Source organism: Apaloderma vittatum, unplaced genomic scaffold, assembly GCF_000703405.1.
Source record: "Apaloderma vittatum isolate BGI_N311 unplaced genomic scaffold, ASM70340v1 scaffold12547, whole genome shotgun sequence".
NCBI lineage: Eukaryota > Metazoa > Chordata > Aves > Trogoniformes > Trogonidae > Apaloderma > Apaloderma vittatum.
In genome coordinates this window covers 22,936-43,786 of record NW_009725761.1, presented here as the reverse complement: position 1 = coordinate 43,786, position 20,851 = coordinate 22,936, and the positions used below count along the sequence as shown (strand labels likewise).

The window sequence follows — 20,851 nt, the reverse complement described above, 5'->3', positions numbered from 1 at the left end:
CCTGCCTGCGCCTGACTCATTTATATTAGGCCTCCCAGGCCAAGATGGCCACCAACAGAGTTTTAGAACTATCAGAATTTTTAACTAGCAGAAGCTATCATTTAACATGCTTTTTGACAGTTTGTTAATCTTACTTTTAATCCACTTACATAAAAGAAGGTGAACCAGGAACTGGCTGTTTTGGTCCCTGCGTGTAAAAGACATGAAGGAACAATGCATCTTTTGTGTTTAAATTTTGCACTCGGATTTCTTTGTGTGCATTAGTACAATTCCTCGTGGCCCGCCACTTTTTTTCTGAAATGAAAATGTAAGCAGCGTTGCTTGAAGTCAATTTGTTTCCTTTAAAAGCTGACTTCCAGGAAGAGAAAATTTAAAATGCAACTCTGGCAAAAAATACGCGTAAGCGCGAGAGAGAGAGATAGCGTGTTTGGCTTCCAGAGGAGGTTTGCAGGTTTGGTGTGGAGGGGGAGGATGGGTTTGAAGTATTTCCCTGCTGCAGGGCTGGGACTCTGCAGCCGCTGCCAGTATGGCCGCGGCACCAGCTTCTTGGGCCTGGGCCTTGCGCGGGACTCTGGCTGCTCAATCAGTGCCGTTCTCCCCTTAAACAGTTCAGCACTTGGCCACTTTCTCTTCTGGTGTTTTAAGATTATTTCTACTAAGTCTAATAAAGGCACCACTTTGTGCGGTAGGCAGTGTGGTTTTTTGTATTTTGGAGTCATGGTGCAGGCCCGTGTGTGTCAACACTTCAGTCGCTATTTGGCGGGATATTTCACAGTGAAGACAACCCAAAATTCCCGGGCGTGTAAATTTAGGGGAAGGATGACTCTTGATTGTGGGGAAACAACAAGCACACGGGCTGTGGCGATGTCCCCATGCTTGCCCTTGAGGGAAAGCTGCCTTTTTGGTGCTTGGATTCTCTGAAAGTTTCTCTAAATGTCCTTAGCCAGGCAAGGAGGTCGGGCAGATCTTGGACAACAGTTGGCAGATATTTTCTTTTTAAATTACCTGTACCCGTTGTTCAAGACTGAGCCCTACCGGTTTTTCAAGTGCTGTTCTGTGACAGAGATATTTCTGAAATGTCTGTCTGTCTAGCACAGTTGTTCTAGTGAAAATAAATACTTTGCAGGTGGTTTGGTATGCTGTCTAGAGAGTCCCTTGGATTTTATTTTACATTGTGTTCATTTTTCCCTACTAATTATAATTGGTCCGATATTATTTTTCAGATATTTTTGAAGTTATAAGAAACCTGAACCCCAAGTCTTTTTCTGTTGCAAAAACCCCCACATTTCACAAAAAAAAGGTATTCTTTCTGAAGTTTTTGTTACAGAAAACAAAAAGAATTTTGGGGCCTGAAATAAATGTATGTTTATGAGTACAAAGCATATGCTAGATTTCTGTATGAAAATATGCTAGGTAGAGTTTTTTCCCAATTTGTACTTGAAAATTGTATTTCAAATATTATAAAAAGAAGTAGCTTCAAAAACTTTATATGAATATGTGACATCTGGAAATAATACTGTTGAGAGCTTGCCTTTTAATTAAAATGTTGAATTTTAAATAATACCCCTAACCAGTTATGAGTACCAAGTAATTAGGGGATTTCTGTGTGTCTGTTGAAAAAGGAGGTTCAGACTGGTTATCTGTAAAATGCCAACATGTCTTTGCGCTTCAGCTTTTTTCCTGAGAGGGAGGGTCAGCGTCTTGGTACTCTTTACCGCAGTGGACGGGTCCCAGGCTGATGCCTGCTTCTGCCGTCCGGGCATACGGTTGTTGCGCCGGGCTCTTGCCAGGCTGCTGCGGGGACCCAGGAGGACGTTTGGGGCTGTAAAACCCTCCAGCAGCGCCGTCATCACTTACCTCGGTCATGTAAGCATGATAGAAAGCACGCCTGCTTTCTTTAACATTTGTCTGTCTTGCACCCTTCCACACCTGCCTCCCCACAAAATAAGATAAAAAGTGCTTTTAAACTGAGAGTTAAAGACTGGTTGTATCTTGACCGGGAATTGCATTTTAAGATATTTCTGGATGCAGTTGGGGACTGGGAGGGGGAGTAAAAAGCTTGGCTGACTGAACGAAGTAATTTCCATTTCCCTAATGTTGGGGTTCCAGATAACCTTCACAAAGTGTTTATCTTTGAGGAAGGGCATCCTTCAGAGAATCCCCAACTTCAATATGCACATGATTGTTGCTTAGGGAACACTGTGTTTTCTGTGGAAGCAATGCCTTTTCGGCCTGAATTTAAATGGCAAAAGGAGAAGAGCAAGTGATGGAAGTTAAAAGGGGATGGGAATTAATATATTTTAAGATTTTGCGTGTTTAAATCTGTGAGTGGGGAACCTCTGCACGCCCAGGAAGTTATTTGTGTGGAATGTGACATTTTTCAAATGCTGTGCCAGCAGTCGTGGTGCCGAGGTGTGCTCACGGCTGGGAGAAGGCTCAGAGAGCTGCTCCCTCCCACGCAAACTTACAGGCAGGAATTGCTCTGTTCTCAGTAGGAACTACCATGTCCATTTCTTCTTTGCCTGACACATGCCAAAACTGCTGTGATATGTAGCCTCATGAAACACCAAAACTGTTGGATAAGTGGTTTATTAACAAAAATGGAATAATCATGGTAAGAGTCATTGCTGAAATGTCTCCTCATCATATACATGATTGTAGTTCTTTTAAGGGAGACAATTAATGTTATCTTTTCCTTAATGCTTACAGATCTCGTAAGAATTTTCTCCTCTCTTTCCTTTAGTTTGGAGAGGCAAGTCTATATGATCATTTAAATAATTTTTACTAATTTGAGTGTTAACGATTCAGTTAAGGAGTGTAGAATTTTCAAGCTAAAATGAGGTTTCCAATGCATTTTAAAACCAAGATTTTACCTGAGGGAAAAAAAATCTGTGCCCTTTTTTCTGCAGTAAATTCCATGTGTGGATGTTTATATTAAAGTTACGGTGTTCCTGAATATAATTCCTCTGAAATAGATATGAAGGTGTTTTTTTGAGTTTTGTTAGAACTCAGAGCAAATTTGAAAATTCTGTAGGAAACCAGAAATTAACTGTGAGCTGTCAGGCATTTTAAAACATAAAAAACCTACACTTTCATGTAGGTAACATGAAATGTTTTTTGGTACAATTTTGTATAGCAAAGTGGAAAAAATGTAAAATGTCTGTAGAGCGTAAATCCTCATGAACTGCTTGCATGTATATCCTAACTGGGAATGACATTTTCCTTGCAAAATGTCCACCCAGTAGCTGATTGTAAATTATGTGCTTTAATAGTATTGAAACTGTTGCATTTTATCATACAAATGTTTTGGGTGTTAAAGCGTCACAGGTATTAGGCAACAGCAGCCTGCAGAGCTCTGCACTGGCAGCGGCGTATGCGATTGTCCGTGTTGCTGCCAGACCTGCTGGTTCATGTCGTTGATGATCCGTGTGTTAGGAGCAGCCAGGAGCTCACACCGATTAGACGGTGACTTTCTCTACTTATGCTTGATTGTGTTAATAATCTACAGATTAGGATTCTCTAAAAGTATTTATCCCCTGATTTAATTCTGAGAGAGTCTATCGTCAACAGCATTAATACACCTTGCTAGGTCCTTTCGTGTGAGTAGAAAAGTTACTACGCCTGTGACACATCCATTCTGATTTTGATTTCAAATTTTGAAAAATCAGGTGTAAAGGGAATTAAAAGGAACCAAAGTCCTGTGTAAAGTGATGAGTAGCACAGAGCCACATGCCCTAAGTAGGTACTATTTTACTGCAGTACTGGAGAAGTCTCAGAGCAGTGAGTGATTTGCATATATGCTATGATATCCATGTGTGGCAAAAGAAGAAAGCATCCCTCCGAATTCTTGATTTAGGCTTTGACTTTTACCTTATTTTTGAATGTTAAGTTGGGATTAAGTTAGCATTTGACAAACATACCCCAACAACCATAAGTATGACTCTGAACTGGGCACAAACTGCCACCCCCATACTTCACTGGTGCTGGCAGCACCTTGCATCAAAGCACACATGGCATCGCTGCCGGGGCTGCTCTTCTCACCGCCACTGAGGCTGGTGAGCTTGGACTTGTTGCCGCTTGGCGTTCTGCTCTGTAGCACAGTCTGCGTCTGGGAGGACGAGGCCTCTTGTGCTGATCCTTCCTCGGTGCCTCCACCGTGCAGACGGTGCTACAGCGATGCTCCCCGGTGTGGCGTGGCACGGCACAGCATCACAGTGCCACCCTGCACAGAATAGCATTGCGGTGCCACCCGGCATGGCATAGCATCGCAATGCCGCCCGGCGTGGCATGGCACAGCAGCGATGGTGTCTGGTGTGGCACAGCAACGCCACAGGCAGGGACGTGCCAGTGGCTCTAACTCTCCACAGGCAGGAGGGGACAACACTTAACGGGCAGATGTGCTATTTTTACGGTTGCCCAGGTGATATATTTGCAAGAAATCAACAGTCACTGCCTGAGCTTAAGGTTTCTCGGCGTCAGTATTAAATCCAAAAGCTGCTTGTTTTCCTTTTTATTTTACTTTTTCCCCTCCCCTGAAAGTTACAAGTTCTCTGCCTGTAGTAGCTACTCATCTTGTAGGCAGCAGAAAGTAATTCCATGTTGTTTCTTGACTGTGCAGCTAATTCTAAGCTGTTTCTAAAGTGTGTTTGTAACTTCCTTTGGCACATAAAAAAAAAAGAGTGGTGAGTGGCTGTGCACATGCACACACCAACACCTGAAAGGTGACTGTGGACTATGTGATAACCCTGAAGCATTTTCTACTGTAAAATTAATTGCACTGGATTTACATGGGATATCCAGTTTCTATCTGACTTATTTTGATGGCAGATGAGACCATGGTTAAATTAATTCTGCTTTTCTGATGATGGTGTAAGGAGGGAAAAAGGGAGAAAATAATAGCACAGATACTCTAAAGTTGTTTTGGAGAAAATGGTTTTTGATCAGTGGCATGTTTATGTGATGTGAGAGAGCAGCAATCTGAAATATTTTGATCCATTTTTAGATGTCGTAGACTCTTCAGAAAGTCCCAAGTCATATTAAAGTAAAAACTTTATGGATTTGAGACTGATTTAGAAAAATAGATGTAAAAGGACATGGAAAAGGTTCTGGTGTGCTAATGGTTGTATATAGGCTGTCAGACATTTCTTCAAGGACATATTCTGGATGAATGTCACTTGTTATGAAGCTAGGTGAAAATAATTATGGTATTACTGAATATATATGATGCTCTTAAATGGAGAACACATGAAAAAAATATGAGGAAGTTGATAAACATTAACATGCAAAGTTAACATGTTGGTAGTGTAAGGAAGATGCTTCTGTAAAATTGTCCATCAGGAAAGGATGCTATGGATGCTGCGAGGGAGTTTAAAGGAAAAAAAGCCTGAATTGCTGTTTATTTAGAGCGTACTCCAGCAAAAACTCACGTCTAACAAAAGGATGCACCACTCTTTTGGCATCTTCCATCGTGTTTTTTCTGCATTTGCGTCAATTCTAGCAGTGATCAGAAATCACCTCAAAGTACCGAGAATGTGCCCGTGAGAAAGTTATTTCACGTGTGGTACTTCCTGCTTTTGCATCTGATAGTGAAGGGTGATTAGTAGGCGACATAAAGGTTAAAGAGAGAGAGAAAAAGAGAGAAAGGAAGCTGTAAATCATCTAGAATGACAGTAAAAATTAAAACCTTGGGGTTTGTTGGGCTCCCCAGTGTATTAGCTAATAAATATAACCATGCTTTAGCTCTGTTCGTCCTCTGATTTTACAGGCTTTGCAAATGTTTGTGTTCTGATTAACGTATAAATGTATGTGTAAGTATGCATACGCTTAGCATGGCGAGCGTGTGTGCGTGTGGTGCCTGCCCGCCTGCCTGTGCTTTCTGCGCGTTTGCAGCCGCGTTTGGCGAGTCTCCTAATAAAGATTCAAATAAAATATAGGCGTCCCAGTGCACGAGTCTCCTCCTCCTCCTCCCCTGCCTTGTCCCTGTGCACCCACCTCCCCCACCCCACTTCAAAGCTTGTGGTCCTTCTTCCATCCTTGTACTAAAAGGTTTCTTTGTAAGCCAGGCCATTTGTCCATCATTGTTTGGGGTCCAAACAGTGGTAAAATACCCTGTCACCGATCCAGAGTGCTGTGAATGGCAGCTTCTCTCCGGACAATTGGCGGTGGTGCCGAGAAATATTCCTGAGAGGATTATTTAACCTTTCAATTTAGGGGGCACAAAGCCTGGCTGATTAATGAACTTTCTGATGGGCGCTGATAAGCGGATCTATTTCTTTATTTCCTCTAAAAGTGATTCCTTCTCCTGTCCCATATTGCTATAATCTTAAACATAAAATGTGGCAAATAGATTAAAAAACAGCACTAAAGAGTTTATCTGGCTGGCAAACTGAAGGAGCTAAATTAAAATTGGTAATGAAAGCAGTGGCTGAGCCCTGTATATGTTTTTTAAATGCACTGTGTATTTTGAAGAGACTTATTCTCCAGCTTGCCTGGTAATGACTGCTTTTGGTGCACAGTCCGGGGCTGGCTTCTGTTATCCCCCCAAAAAAATGAGTTGTGTTATCTGGATGACTGCAGACACATATGCATCCCCCTTTCTCACTGCATGGGCAGACAAGGTCGATAGCATTACAAGGTATTTGTGGCAGTGCTTGTTTCAGTTTTCAGAGCTGCCAGTTTTCAGCCAGATTTGAATTACAAAAGAAGAAGCTGGCATGAAAATTGAAAGGGTTTATCGGCTAGTCTGAAGCCTCATAGCACATTGCTTATTTATGCAGTCCATTTGCACCAGGAAATGTGAAAAGGAAATACATTTTAAAAATAAGGTCATAAAGGCCCAGATATGTTTAAGATGGCAAATAAAATATAGATACCTATAATATCTTTCCAGGAAACGATTTCACTTAATGTTGCACATTACTTCAGAGGAGCGTTTATGTTACTGTCATAAATTTGTGCATTTGTGTCACTGTATAGATAGTCTCTGGGGATTAAGAAGGAAGTGTTTGCTAACTTACTTTAAAATTAAAATAGAAGAAAGATAGGTTTGTAGTTTGAGAGCTACATCAGAAATAGTTGAAGTTTAATGCACCATCCTATTTAAATTACGTTTTGCATTCCATGTAACATTAGCCATGGACGACTGGAGAGATGCCACCACCTTTGGAGAAAATTGGGATGCCTTTTAAACCATGAAGATTTTGAGGCATTCAGGGATTGTATTGTTGTTATCCTTACTATCTTGCATATATTCATTTTCTCTATGAACTTGACCCCTTTTTTGTCCATTTAACAGAAAAGACTTTTGAATTAAAATTTTTGTATTTTTACCTCTCCTTGTAAGAGTATCAAAAGATTATATTAATTTCTTTTAAATATATTACGTTGTACTTTTTGACTCTGCCTTTAACGTTTTCACACAGTCAATTGCAAATGCTATTTGCATCTATTTAAAATGCATTATAGAAATGTCTTATTTCTTAGAAAACAGCAGCTTCACGGTGCTTGTACTGCCGATGGAACTAGTTAAATTCCTTCTGGGAAGGGCTTTAGTTTTCCAGACTGTGCAATCAAAAAATAGAATTTTGTCCATTGATTTTTAATTTAATATGTATCCTGTACTTTAAAAGTACCCATATCTAAAAGTTTGATTAGATCACTGTTTTCTTGGTTATTTCACTGTGCTTGGTGAATACCCGAAAAGCTGGAAAGAATGTTACAGCCACATCAGGTAAACTCGATTACAGGGTATAATTTGTGGAAAGATACTCAGGTGCGACCTCCACAACTCCTGTGGGAAGAGCAGGTTTCGTTACGTGGCTGAAAAAATGAATAAAATTCAGTAAGGAAACTATTTGATTTATAATTGTTTGGCGGTCTTAAAAGTCAGAGTACTAAATTTGTGTATTTCTCATGTATTAGCATGCATCAAGCTCAGTATATTTCTGTCATGAATTTTCATAAGGATTTTTACTACGTAGCATGTGTGGCTTAATGATGCAATCACCTGATAGACTAGGAAGACTCCAAAGGAGACGTTCCGGTCTGTTGTGTACATAATACTTGTTTCAAAAATCTGCCTAATTAAGGAGTTACCCAATGGAATGCAAGCGTACTGGGTGCATGACATGGTTAAAGAAAATAACAACAGCAAAAACCCTTAGTATAATTACGATATTACATGATATCTTATATGGGCAATTTTGAATATAAAGGAATGATGCTAACCTGCCATTGTTTCAGCTGGTATACAAGTAGATTATGGTAATTCGTAAAGGGAAAATAAATGTATATTTTGCAGTGATAGAGCTGTTCTGACCACTCCCCTGTCCAACTCCAGTCTACGGCCCACAGCGTGTAATGATTCACTTGATGATCAGCTTTCAGTGCCTCAAGAAATTGGTGAAACATCACTGCTAATGAGTTTTACTCCCAGCCTTACATCTTGTTTGTCTCAGCGAGTTGCGCAAAACCTGACTGTGGCGTGCAGGGCTCATGCACCGGTTGTGGTGGCGCCCAGGTCTGCCGATGGGGCTGTGCAGGTGTCCTCCCCCCACGCTTATTTCTTTAATCCACCGTTTAATTACTTGTCTTTAGAGTGCAGCAAGAAATAACAGTAAAAATTACCTGATAGATTAAGTATGAGAATAGCAGTTGGTATAATGGATCAGAAGAAATGACAGGCTCTTCTCATGGTGCTGGGTGATGTGACGGGCTGCACGGAGCTGTAGCCCTGGGATGCGCTCGGTGAAGGGTTTGTGAAATTATTGCTTCTCATGCTGAAACGCAGTTGCCCAAAGTGGTGTTGGATGTAACAAAAAAGCCCACCTCCGTGCAAGCCTTACGCAGAGGCAGCGTGGAGGTGTCTGATGGGTCGATGGAGGGCATGAGCTTTGTTTCATCTGATTAGGAAACTCCAGGTGGCACAAGGAACTTTTCTGATTTCTGTTTAGTTTTCGGGGGGTTTCACTGGCACTCCGGGTAGGTTGGGACGCTTTTCCTTTGGCAGGAACTTGGCGGTTTGGATGCCGCGTGTCTCTGTGAGTTATGAGAGCTGATGGCACAGGTCGGGCTCAGGCCGAAGCCAGGTGCATGTCATCATACACGTGTCGTGCCATCCCGCGCCATGCTGGCTGTGGGTATCGGCTGGCACGTTGAGCTGGGGGATGCTTGTGTCCGACACCGGCAGCACGAGGTGTGCAAAAGGCTCTCACCTCTGTGCTGTCGAGGTCCATGCGTCATGCCATGCCACGAAGCAGAGAAATACAAAAAATGGGAGTTCAGGAGATTTTCCTTAATTAGTGAGATTTAGCCAGATTGCAGATCCTAAGTAGTAATGAGCTTCATAAAAACGAGCCCTGGTTGGATCAAAGTCGCTGCAGATAACGGGAGCTCAAGGTCACAGAGGGAGCTGCCCAGCAGGTCCATTTGCATAAAAAATTACTGTCTGAAATAGGCCAGAGAGGCAGCCCTGGCATTTTGATCTCTTGGCCTTTGTCATGGAGATTCCTAGTTGAGAAGGGAGGAAGGCCAGTGTCCCAGATAATGATTAACTGTTTTAATGGCATTCATTCATTCATTCCGCACTAACTACTCATGCAGAAAAAAGGGTTATGTAAAATGACATTAGAAGAAAAATCATTTGTAATCGTTGCATCAGGCTGCACTTTGAGGAGACATTAGGAGTAAATCCATGGCGTGGTAGGCTTATGCTTTATCTTCTGATATTTACTGAGTTTACTGATGCATGAAAAGCTTTCAGCAAGAATAGCAGATGGGATGGACCTTTCATAGGTAATGCTATCTACCAGGTTATTACTTCTATATATTGATAGTGAAGTAATCTCGAAGATATCACCCTACAAATATAGATTATTTAAATGTTTGTAACAAAAAAAAACTATAACATAAAGAAGCTACGTTCATGAATAGTTTATTTTGTACCCATGTGGCTGGAGCCTTTAGATGCTTTTTTAAGCCTTAAATAATAAGAAAACAGAGGGTTTATAACATGCAGGTTTCCTTTTTGTTTGGCTTTGGAAAGAAGTGAAGTTACGTAGAGTTCTAATCTGGCCTGCCAGTATTCAGTTTAATTTATTTCCTTAAACGTGACCTTTTCTATTAACTGAACAAAGGGAAACGGGGGAGGGGGAGGGGCTGACTCAGGAGGAGGGTGCAGAGGTAGAGCTTGTGGTCACAGGGTGTTACGTCCCTAATAAATGGGAGGGTCTGAGGGACTCCCGCGCCACAGGGAAACCCCAGTGTATCAGTTCATGACCAGTATTTTGGCACAGTTGCTGTTGACGGTTGATGGGTGCTCCTCTAGTGCAGGGGTGGTGTGTCACAGGCACTGGGTGCCACCGCTGGTGGGTGCCACTCATAGTGGGTGCTGCTGGTGATGGGTACCACTGGAGATAGGTGCCACCGAAGATGGGCGCTGCCGGTGATGGGTGCTGCTGGTGATGGGTGCTACTGGTGCTGGGTGGCGCGGCCATGGTGCACAGCCGTTGGGTCACAGCTAGACTGCAGTTAGCCGCTGAGAGCCGCAGGCATTGGGTAGCAGGAGGCTGCGCTGCAGCCGGAGCCGGGGGATTCCCTCACATCTCCTGTTGCTCATGCATGGCTGTGGGACAGCACCCAGGCACCCACAGAAGGGACGTCTGGACTCTTTGTGTCAGCCACGTAAACCACTGCCGCGCCCTGGCAAGCGTGCTGCGTTTCTTGTCCACAGCCGTACAGCTGGCATGCATTTTCAAAAGCCCAGTCCAAACCAGCAGAAGACCTCACTTGCCTTTTCTGTAAAAAGTAAGCGTGTTCAGAACTAAGTGTAAGTTTATACAGACATTAGCGATGGCCAAAATCATAATTATTTACGTTGGAGGGTGACCTTTTAACAAATTAATGTGTCAGACTCCTCAGCAGGCTTTTTAACAGACCACATCTTGGAATGCAAAGGATCATGTCTCTGGAATAATACATGGGTTTTGTAACTATGCGTTATTGTTACACTGCACCTTGCAAAGACCAAACAGTATAATCATGTCATTTTCAGCCTGACATTATGGTTCATTTTGAGGCCTGGGTGGCAGAAAGCAGAATAGCAATGTAATGGTCTTGGGTTTATTTTTGACAGCTGTATCGCACTAGCATTCTGGTCGCAGAGCTCTCTAGCAGACAGGGACTGACTGAAGGAACCTGTTGGGGTTTTGTGGCAGCATCCCAGTGTGAGCTTCAGTGGACATCAGCTTAGAAAACAGATTTAGTATGGGTAAAATTCCACATGGGGGGAAGGCAGAGGAAGGTATCACTTGTAGGATTTATTTCTGCTTTTTAGGAGCCCTGTCTAAAGTACAGGTGATTTCTGCGGTTGCTCCTCACACTGAAACCTAACTAGCATACAGGTGATTGATCCAATAAATTAAACCTACAAATTTTTCCTCAAGGGGATTACACAAATGGTTGATTTTTTTTCCTTGGCTATGCTATGCATTTATGATAAAAGAATACCTGAAAAACTGTGCTGGCTTAATGAGTCACTTATACTTTGCTGTTAGCTGAAGAGCTCTCACTGTAAGATGTGGATAAGAAATATACAAATTACTCTATAGGTGGATTTTTTCCTTTCCCTGTTTCCCCATCTTTTGTCACAAATCACTGTTGGATGTGTCACTCTTCGTCTTGCTTTAGCCTCCTTCTCGTGAGTGAATGTGAACTGAGGAACATGAATCCAAAACACACATTTAACCCCAAGGCTGCAGAGATTCAAAATAAGGTGCCCCCTGCAAGTGTGATCAGATTTATAAAAAATGACATTGGAAGATATCTGTTGTTTCTGCCTATTTTACAAGCACTGCTGTCATTCTTCTGGAGGCCATGCCGGAGAACATAGTGGCTCTACCAGTAAGAGACTGTGGTGGCACAGATTCAGAGAAAAAAGCAATTCCTACAATGAGCTTTACCAAATACTACTGATTTATTTGAAATCCAGACCACTCTTCCGTGCTCCTTTAGCACCAGAGAGAAGGAAATGCATGCATTGCTGAAAGCGATACGGTCGCTGTTTTGCTCCGCTGCTTTTTAGCTAGAACTCAGGCAGCCCTTGTCCATGCCTGTGCCTGCTCTGCCTGGGCATGGGCTCTGCGGCAGCTGCTTCTCCAGGGGATGAAAGTGCTTGTGAGAAGTAAAGCAATAGGCAGTATGTTCACGTATTCCACTTAGTGGTGATAAATGGGGAAAAGAAACAGAGCTGCCTGTTTCCCAGAAAGCAGTGGGGCATGCTAAATCTTCATCTGCCCAAGGTAAGCCCCAAGAGCAGCCGTGAGCTGTGGCGTAGGTTCCTCTCTGCTGGGAGCGGAGCCGGTGCCTACTCTGCTGAGGTGCTGGCAGGTGAGGCCCCAGCTCCGTCGGGTCTCAGCAGTGTTGCTTTAAGCACGAGCAGGTCAGCAATACCCAAACCTGCCCATCCCCTGGTGTCCCTGTCCCTCCCAGGGGATGGTGGGGATGGTGAGAGGGGGAGGCAGCTGGGAGCCAAGGAGGAGTCAAGAGGGAGACAAATCGTCAGCCTGTTTTCTTATATTCAGAGCTGAAATAACATGGCCAGGTGGAATAGATAGTGGGAATGCCTCTTCTCACCTCATTTGTGATGCTTAGGCTGAACCTTGCTCTGCAAAATTACACTAATAGGAGCCACTTGCTTCTTTTTCAAACTTAATATTCCACCAGCAAGCGAGAAGGTATTGATTTAAGCATAATAAAATTATATTTATGTAATTTTAATTTATTTTTAATTCAGCATTCAGAATACTGCCAGACCTAATTCTTGCCCATTTCCATCTTTCAGACTAAGCCAGGACCAATCAAGGCAAGGAGTTCTCGCTTCAAGCCCTCTGCTTCAGCGTACTGCTACAACTGCTCCCAGAAAGGACATTTTGGATACGTAAGTCTCGGCAGTCTCTTCCTCAGTGTTGAGTACATCCCTGGGGTGGAAATTCATCTCTGTCACAGTGTGTGGTTGAAGAAAAGAGCCGGAAGAGTCAAGCTAATGCTCTACAAAGGGCTGCTCTAATGAAATGTTTGTGACTTTGCAGCATTGCTGTAGTCAGTGGAGGCCAATGTATAAAGTGATCTCACCCATCTAATTTAAAGATACGGAGGAAAAGAAAAGTTACTATCTCTCCTTGGCAGGTTTATTGATTTTTTTTTTTTAAAATCTCAAATCAAAATGAGACTGCCTGGGAGAGAGAATGTTCACTGGAAAACAGGTAGTTTCTGAACAGAGCTCTTTTTTCATCTTGCTTTTTTTTTTCTCGCTTTTTTTTGGGGGGCTCATGGGATGAAAGATTAGTGCCTTGCTGCCGTGTTCAACATCATATAAGGTTTTTTGCCACAATCAGCCCAAAAATTTGAGTGCCGTTTTTAGGAATGTTTCATTTCTGCCTACTTCTGATAATCTTTATTTGTAGTTTTCTTAGTTTAATTCAACATCTGAATTAAGGTTGCATCTTCCTTCAGTAAGGTTTTGAAGGAGAAGTTTATTGGCCTTAAATGGCTTCAGTAAAAACTAGAGATATGCTGTATCTTCTAGGATTGCTTCATCATGTCTATCACCTTTTTCAGCCCTGTGCCATGACAAGTGCAGCTCTCTGTACCTGCAAATATTAGCACCAAACAAATGTTAGTCCTTTTTCTTTTACAGAATAAGTCCAGGAGCCCCAACTGTTCTATAAAATGATTGTTACTCATGTGTCGATTGGGTTAAGTTTATAGTTTCCTGCAGCTTAGAGATAGCAAATTCCCAGCAATTTCCTTCCTCCTCTCCCCCGAGCTCTGTGTGTGAACTCCTACAACTACCGAAGACGTTATCATTAAACGCTTCCTTCTGATTCTGGCTAAATAGTTAGTCCCTGTGGGGAACAGTGAGCAAGGTGGAACGGGTTTGCTGTTATCTTCTCACAACAAACCTGAGACATAAATGGGAGATTTTTAGTGCTGAGCCATCTTTGGAGACGACCAAAGATTTTCGCCCAGGAACAGCGCACGGCGGCCATCACGTATGCCCGGGACACGTGGCTGCTGGCACAGACAGGTGGGAGGGGACAGGAAAAATCCACTGGGGCAATGCCAGAGGCCAGCATGTGCCCCCAGCCTGGCATCACCCTTGGCACGGCAGGGGTGGCTGTAGAACAGGAGTGTGATTCCTTGGCTTTGCCTGTGAGACCCCTGCTCCGGGCACAGCTACAGGAGCTCAGCCTGGCCGTCACATGGACCAGCCTGTTCCACCTGCTCATTGGGACCAGGGCTGACAAAACCCACCAAAGCAGCGCTGAAACCAATCCTGTTAAACAGGACTGAGATAAAGCCCCTGCCGGTGACACAGACACTGAAAGGAGCACACAAAGTAAAAACTGAAAGGACAAGATTGAAGAAGGGACTGACTGCTGTCACTGGATAAGGAACGTTTTACTAGACTGTCATAAAATGGCTTTTGAGGAAGGCAGCCGTACATAGACACAAAAAAGGCTGTAAGGATAGTAAATACATGGGAGCATCTGATAGTAATTACTTTGATAGAAAATGGCAAAAATTGTGTAAATTCAGCAAGTGAGTGAAGTGTCTGAAGGACAACGTTTTATGGCTATCGAAGGAGATAAGACAGTATTGTGATTAGCATATGAGAAGCAGAAACAGCCTGAGCAATGACTGAATGAAAATGGAGAAGCCAATAACACAGAAGAGTAGAAATACTAAGTTTTCCTATATGCACACAGAAAAACATCCAGAGCACACATCAGATTATGTAATGATAACTGAGCGTTTGCCCTCAAATCACTGAACTTTCTGGCCCAGAAGGACTGAGGAAATTGGACCAGCAACCCGGCTGGACAGGCAATCCACCTGACACTGGCAGCTCTCACTGGCTCAGAAAACTGACGTGGTAATCAGTGCCTGGGTGCTTGCAGTGAGCAGCTCTGTCAGAGCTTGAAAGATCAGACTATAATTTAAGGAGGGAAAAAGTGATTTTGTTTGTTTTTTTTAAATGTAAGTATTTCTGATCAGGTAAAAATCACAAGCATCTCTTAACATTTATCCCATTTCTATACCTCGGGAAGCCTGCTCTCTTGCTTTTTGTGAGCAGTTAAAGCAGAGAGGTGATACGCTGGCCAAGAAGAAAAGGCAGGGGTTAGTTTTGTACAGACACACTGATCAGTGCTTCCCACTGCAATCCTTGCCTTTCATGTTAACATTTAATTTGGTTTAGGAACACCTGAAATTCCTTTTCTTTGCTAGAGGTCTAGGGACATGTTTCCCCAAAACAGAGGCAAGAGTAAAATAAACTTGTTACATCCCAGAGTTAACTGCTTCCAGTTATGCTTCCAGTAAGGAAGTCACTGCGGATCACTTCTTGTGTGTAAAAAAGGAAACAGTTAAAACATAAGCAGTCAGAGATTCCAGCACCTGACAGTTATGTTCCCTGACTCTGCTATGTTGTTTATTCAGACAGTTGTGTTCTTATCTAAACTAAGGATTTACTAAGGACAAAAAATCTTATTTTCTTTACTAGACTTGGCATCAGAGTTCATTTCTTGGCATTCCACACATCCAAAACATTGTCTCTTATGGTTCATAACAAAGATGAGGTCGTCTTAAGGGGCATCCCCATAGGAAAGTTAAGCATGAGAGCAAGTTAATGGGGGACAGCTCGCTGCATTATTCAGGCTGCAGTGAGTTCTGAAGGCAGCAGGAACTGTTCAGTATCTGCAGATGTGCCTTGCATGCACATCCCAGCGTGCCACTCACACGGAAAATTCCTCCTGCAGGCTATATCAGGCTCTGCCTTCCCTCCTCCAGCACCAGAGACTGTCCCAGGAGTATTTGGCAGTACAAGTGCGTGGCAGCAGTGGCAGCTTTCTGGAGAGGGAGGGATACAGCCAAGTGCATGTTGGACATTGCTGAGCTGGTTTATCAGTGCAGTGGGGGTACAGAGGAAAAGAGGAGCGATGATTTGGGTGGCACGTGCATTTCATTTGCTAAGTCTTCCCTCTCAGCCCATTAATGAAACAAAAATAACCGAGAGGCCACCTGCCCACAGAGCAAGCCCTGGGCTCAATGCGGGAACTCAAGCAGTACACTTCACAGGTGTTACAGAAAGGTGAATGTATCCTTTCATACTCCTGTGTACTGACAATCTGTGGTGTTTTCAGCAACCTCTTTGGCCACATCTAGAAATAATGTTTCCTTTCATTTGTTCCAGATAGGCAGGCAGCTTTATGCCCTGCCTAAAGGCCACTCTTAGGTTTCACTCATGTGAGACACAGGTATTTGAAGTGTCCTATCTCTATCACGCTTTTCTGTCGGCTTAAATCTGAGGGAGGTAGATGGAGGACTGAGGAAAGGTGAGAGAGGAGGTCTCTTTGTGGGGTGATAGCTGGCTGTCCAAGGTGTTCAGTGTCCACTGATTCCATCTCTCAGATGAATAGCAACCGAGAATGGCCCCAGGCCACAGACAGATTTGCATGCCCCCTCCTAGGTCTCTTCCAGCCTGATTTCACCATGAGGTGAGAGAGTGAATTGTCTGAATTGCTCTCAGACTTGGGTAGGCTCCAGCCATGAACTGCCATTTCTCCTCCGTGGTCCTCCATGTATGGGCAGATGAGGCTGTTGTCACACAACCTAACGATACCCTTCTGGAGGGCACCACAGAGTATAACCTGATTCTTCATTTAGTTTCAGCCAAGCAGAGGCCAAACACAAGCTGACAGATATGAAATACATCTGAAATGCCTCTTTGATGTGCTCTGAAAAAGAGAGGGGGAGGGGGCAGGAGGACACACAGGGAAAGGAGGTGGTAGAGGTGGCCCTGAGTGGGAGAAATAGCAAACGCCAGAAAGAGAGCAGCAGCTTAGCTTGTGGTGGAGACATCAGGGTGAGTGAAAACTCTTGACAGTTCCTTGAAGTGTTAAGGCCCAGAGTTCACTAGATTTGGGCAGTATCCAAGAAGTAGAAGGATGATATTGCAAAGCACAACAGATAACAAGCAATTTTCAAGGGGAAAAAGGTATCGATTAATACCGTGTCATACCTTGAAAAAAACAACAGGGAACCACAGGAAGCATCCAAAGTAGCCTGACTTACAAGACATGGCTAAAACTCTGTCCAGCGATGAATAAATTCTGATTCCTGACTCTAGTAGTTGGGAAATACGGCTGGCATGCATGTGGTGCAAGAGCCAGTCCTTTCCTCAGCTCAGTTGCCTTGTCGAGGCTCTCTTCCTCTTCCCGGCAATCTCACGTGCCTGCACAACAGCTCCTGCGGATCTTGCTTTTGGTTTGTGTGGGTGAGAAAACAGCACCCCCTCAGTCTGAGTGCTCAGCGGTTCTAGGGGCAGGAGGGCCGTGCAGTGAGGATGGTGCCCCTCGCCGTGGCTCCCTCCTTCCCTCAGCCCACCCCACACTTCCAGTCTACACACCGCTGCACCTGCTTTCACCACTAATGACCCAGCTTCAGAGAGCTGCGCTGCCATGAGAAGCACTTGTCTCTCGAGGAGAGTGGGCATGTGGTTGTGCCGGGAGAGCAAAGCGGGCAGCAAGAGGCAGCAGGACCCGGCAGCGGGGGGACCGGGCCGGGCTGCAGGCAGGACACGCGCCCCTCTCCGGGCACATCCACTCCAGCTGCAGTTTGCACCAAATTCACCTGGTGCTCACCTGCCTCTAGTTCCCTGCTTCTCTCAGTCCACAGAGGCGTTGAAATTGCAGGAAGATACAGCGTTCCTGCCATTGGCTGGCAGGGGACTGCAGCTTGGCTCACGTAATGCGTACTTTGGCAGGTGCGCAGGAAGGACCGTTGGATGGTAATAAAATAATCAGTGTCTAAGGAATTGGTGGCCACATCCACCGTAGGTTCAGACCAGCACCTGCCAAACCCAACTCATTTTCCTTTCAGGAAAATCATGACTCCGCCACATCTTGTGACCTGAAATGTGTTTTGCAGGAGTGCTCGGAAAAGCGGATGCATGGAAGCATGTTGCCTGCATCTCCATTTATCTACTGCTACGATGATGAATATGAGGTGAAGAAAAGAGCAAACAGATTAAAAAGAAAGGTTGCAGGTACGGTATATTTTGGAAGAACCCTCCTCCCTTTCAGTTCTTTGAAATAGTTTCTTCTTTTCTTGCTGCTTTTAGAAGTCCTGTGGGATTATTTTCATGTGTTGGGAAAGGCCATAGGGATCTGACCAAATAGTCTGACAGTAGTAGAAGATGTGTGGCGTTATTCATCTCTGTCTGTCGTGGAAATTTATTGTGTCAAAGCCACTAGTTGGGCATTCTCAGATATTTTAATTCTAAAAAATCCAGTGACAATAAAAATGCTATAAACTTCCTGAAAGAGGACTAAGCTGGAGTTCATTAAGATTCCAGTCTTTTGACAGAGGGAAAAACACCATGAAGAAATCTATCAGAGGTAGATTTTGGTTTTTAACTAACTTTGTAAATACATAAGGAAGCTGTGATGGCTTGGGCACTAAGTTTTAGGTTTTATGTGTGGATCTTGAAATAAACTGCTCTGTTTTGCAGAACTACAGGAAGCCGGCCTTCTGCCAGAGCAGTCAGAGGCACCGTGGCAGGACGAAAAACAGGGGGGGCACAGCCATAAGAAAAAGAGCAAGCCTGAGAAAGAATATGAGCAGCGTCACAAAGATGGCAAGTGTCACAAAAAGATGAAGAAGAGGTCCCAGGCAGAGAAATACAGAGAAGAGAAACACAGAAGAGATGTTGAAGTCAGCCACAACCTGGGGGAGGACTTCCCTAGAGGGTGTAAAAGGCAGGCGTGGAAGCGCAGCAAAATCTATCACAAGTCCATAGTCCAGGCATCCTCAGGCAGCAAGGCTGCCTATGTGCAGGAGCATCTGGAAAGTGCTAAAAGGAAGAAGAAATGGAAGAAGCAGGAAGACACTAGTCCTGATATCGGTGATAATTTATTCTTCATAAAACAGAGGAGGAAGAAGTCCAAACGGAAGTCTTGGTGACGAGGATTCAGATAGGTAGCACCATTCATTTTTGTCCCTCTCTTAGCACACTGAATTTGAGTCCGTCCCTGAACCCGGGCAGGGATGCCCAGGCACCAGTCACTCGCCGAATATCTGTCTCTGCTCCCGAGAGGGAGTGCTCTGTCTGTCTGTCCTGACCTGTCCACTGAGCAGGCAGGGCTTAATGCTTGTGCCTGGAACGGCTGTTCTTTTCAGCAGTCCCAGATTCGGCTGTAAGTTTGTTTTATTTGCTTGTGGGGGCAGGGGTGTGGGAGGGAAAGGGGGCCACGCTGGGTTTGGTGGGGTTTGTTTCTTCACTGATGAAATGTTGCTCTGCCTGCCAGAGCAGGATCTGCTGCTGGGGAGCGCAATGCCTTTGGAGCTGACTGCCAGCGAGTCTCTCGCCTTGGGAGGAATGGGGATATAGACCAGGGGCGCAGATGTAAAGCACATTCCCCACAGCCGCTCAACCTCTCCAGAGCGAGCTGGGCATTTTTTCACATCTGTCCCTCCTGGAAGGTGCTGTGAAGTTGTCGCCTTGCACTTTGGGACGTGACAGTCTCCCGCCTCGTCCTGTGGCGCAGTGTTGTGGATCTGTTACACTTAGCATCACGGCTTTTGATGCCAACCACGGGTGAGCTCTACACGAGTCTGCTCCCTGTCTTTGCCTGAGAGTCAGCAGGGCAGGAGAAAGCAGCTGAGAATGGAACGGAGTTTACATCTCAGTTTAAATATATCCTTGTTCCCCTTGATGTACAAGGTGTTTCTGGAGAAAAGATAGCAGGGTATGAAAACTGTATTTGATTCCAACCAGAGTTTGCTAAAATTTAATAATTTTTTTAAGACAGTTATTTTTGTACACTGTAATTAAACAAGTGTATTGTTAAAAGCTTTGTAAGAAAATATGCTTCATCAAAGGAACAACTCAAATAAAATTTACATGAGGGATATAAAAAATTGTAGGTCCTACATTTTCTTGCTTTGCTAAGCATAATTAAACACAGTGTCTTCTTCTGTTTTCTGAGATGAAACCTCTGGAAAGAGATTTTTCTGGTTTTCAAAAGGAAATTATACCGATTCATTACATACTCTATACTATGCTACTCCTTTTGCTAAGCAATTGATAGCAACTCACAGCCCATTTTAAGAAACGTGCACATCTTCCTGATTCTTACTGAGAAGCAGGTGTTTGGCTATGGTTGTGTTTTAAAATTAGAAAGTATTTGTAACCTGTGCTAGTGCAAGGTGTCTGAGAAGGGGAAATGCATATACTAGAGAAAATTCAGGGCTGTCATTCTGCCAGTAGTACTCCGTGCTGGTACTCCCTAACTTAATGAGCTGCTTCTTTGGCAAGGTCACCAAGGTGGTATTTTAATAACCGTGCCACCTCATCTCAGTGGTGTTTGGAGCAGAGCTATGCCTACGTAATGCTTTGAAATGTAATGCCCAGTTTTGCTCAAGTGTGTCCTTGTTGATGACTGAAATTTGTTTTTGCTTAACTTCAGTGATTACTTGATTGAAAAGTTCCTGATGATACTGAAAAAGCAAATCACTTTTAGCTGTAACTAAAACAAAAGCAATTCCACTCCTGAAAATGTTTTCTCCTAACATCAAAACTTGTTTTCTTTATGCTGTGTTTTACATCCCTTTTTGTTTGTCAATACATGGTTCTGTTTGAGCAGAAGCCTCCCGTAGCTGTTAGCTGAACCAGCATGTAGACTGGGGTGGAAGGTTCTTCTAGGCCAAGTATTGAGAACAACTTTTCTCGTGTATTGGTTTGTTCTTCTGTCCAGCCAAGCTGTCACAAGGAAGTAAATCTCTTCTCTGAGAG

At 43.8% G+C, this 20,851-nt stretch overlaps 1 protein-coding gene across 1 annotated transcript in view; it reads left to right on the top strand.

Moving 5' to 3' along the window:
* ZCCHC7 (zinc finger, CCHC domain containing 7) overlaps positions 1–19,020 on the top strand; it is a gene marked incomplete at its 5' end in the record, with an annotated part of 38,132 nt that extends 19,112 nt beyond the window's left edge. Inside the window, 3 exons of the mRNA XM_009873027.1 lie at positions 12,839–12,934; positions 17,986–18,103; positions 18,569–19,020. Coding sequence (XP_009871329.1) covers positions 12,839–12,934; positions 17,986–18,103; positions 18,569–19,020 — 666 coding nt within the window. The remainder of the gene's footprint in view (positions 1–12,838; positions 12,935–17,985; positions 18,104–18,568) is intronic.
* Positions 19,021–20,851: the final 1,831 nt, after the last annotated feature.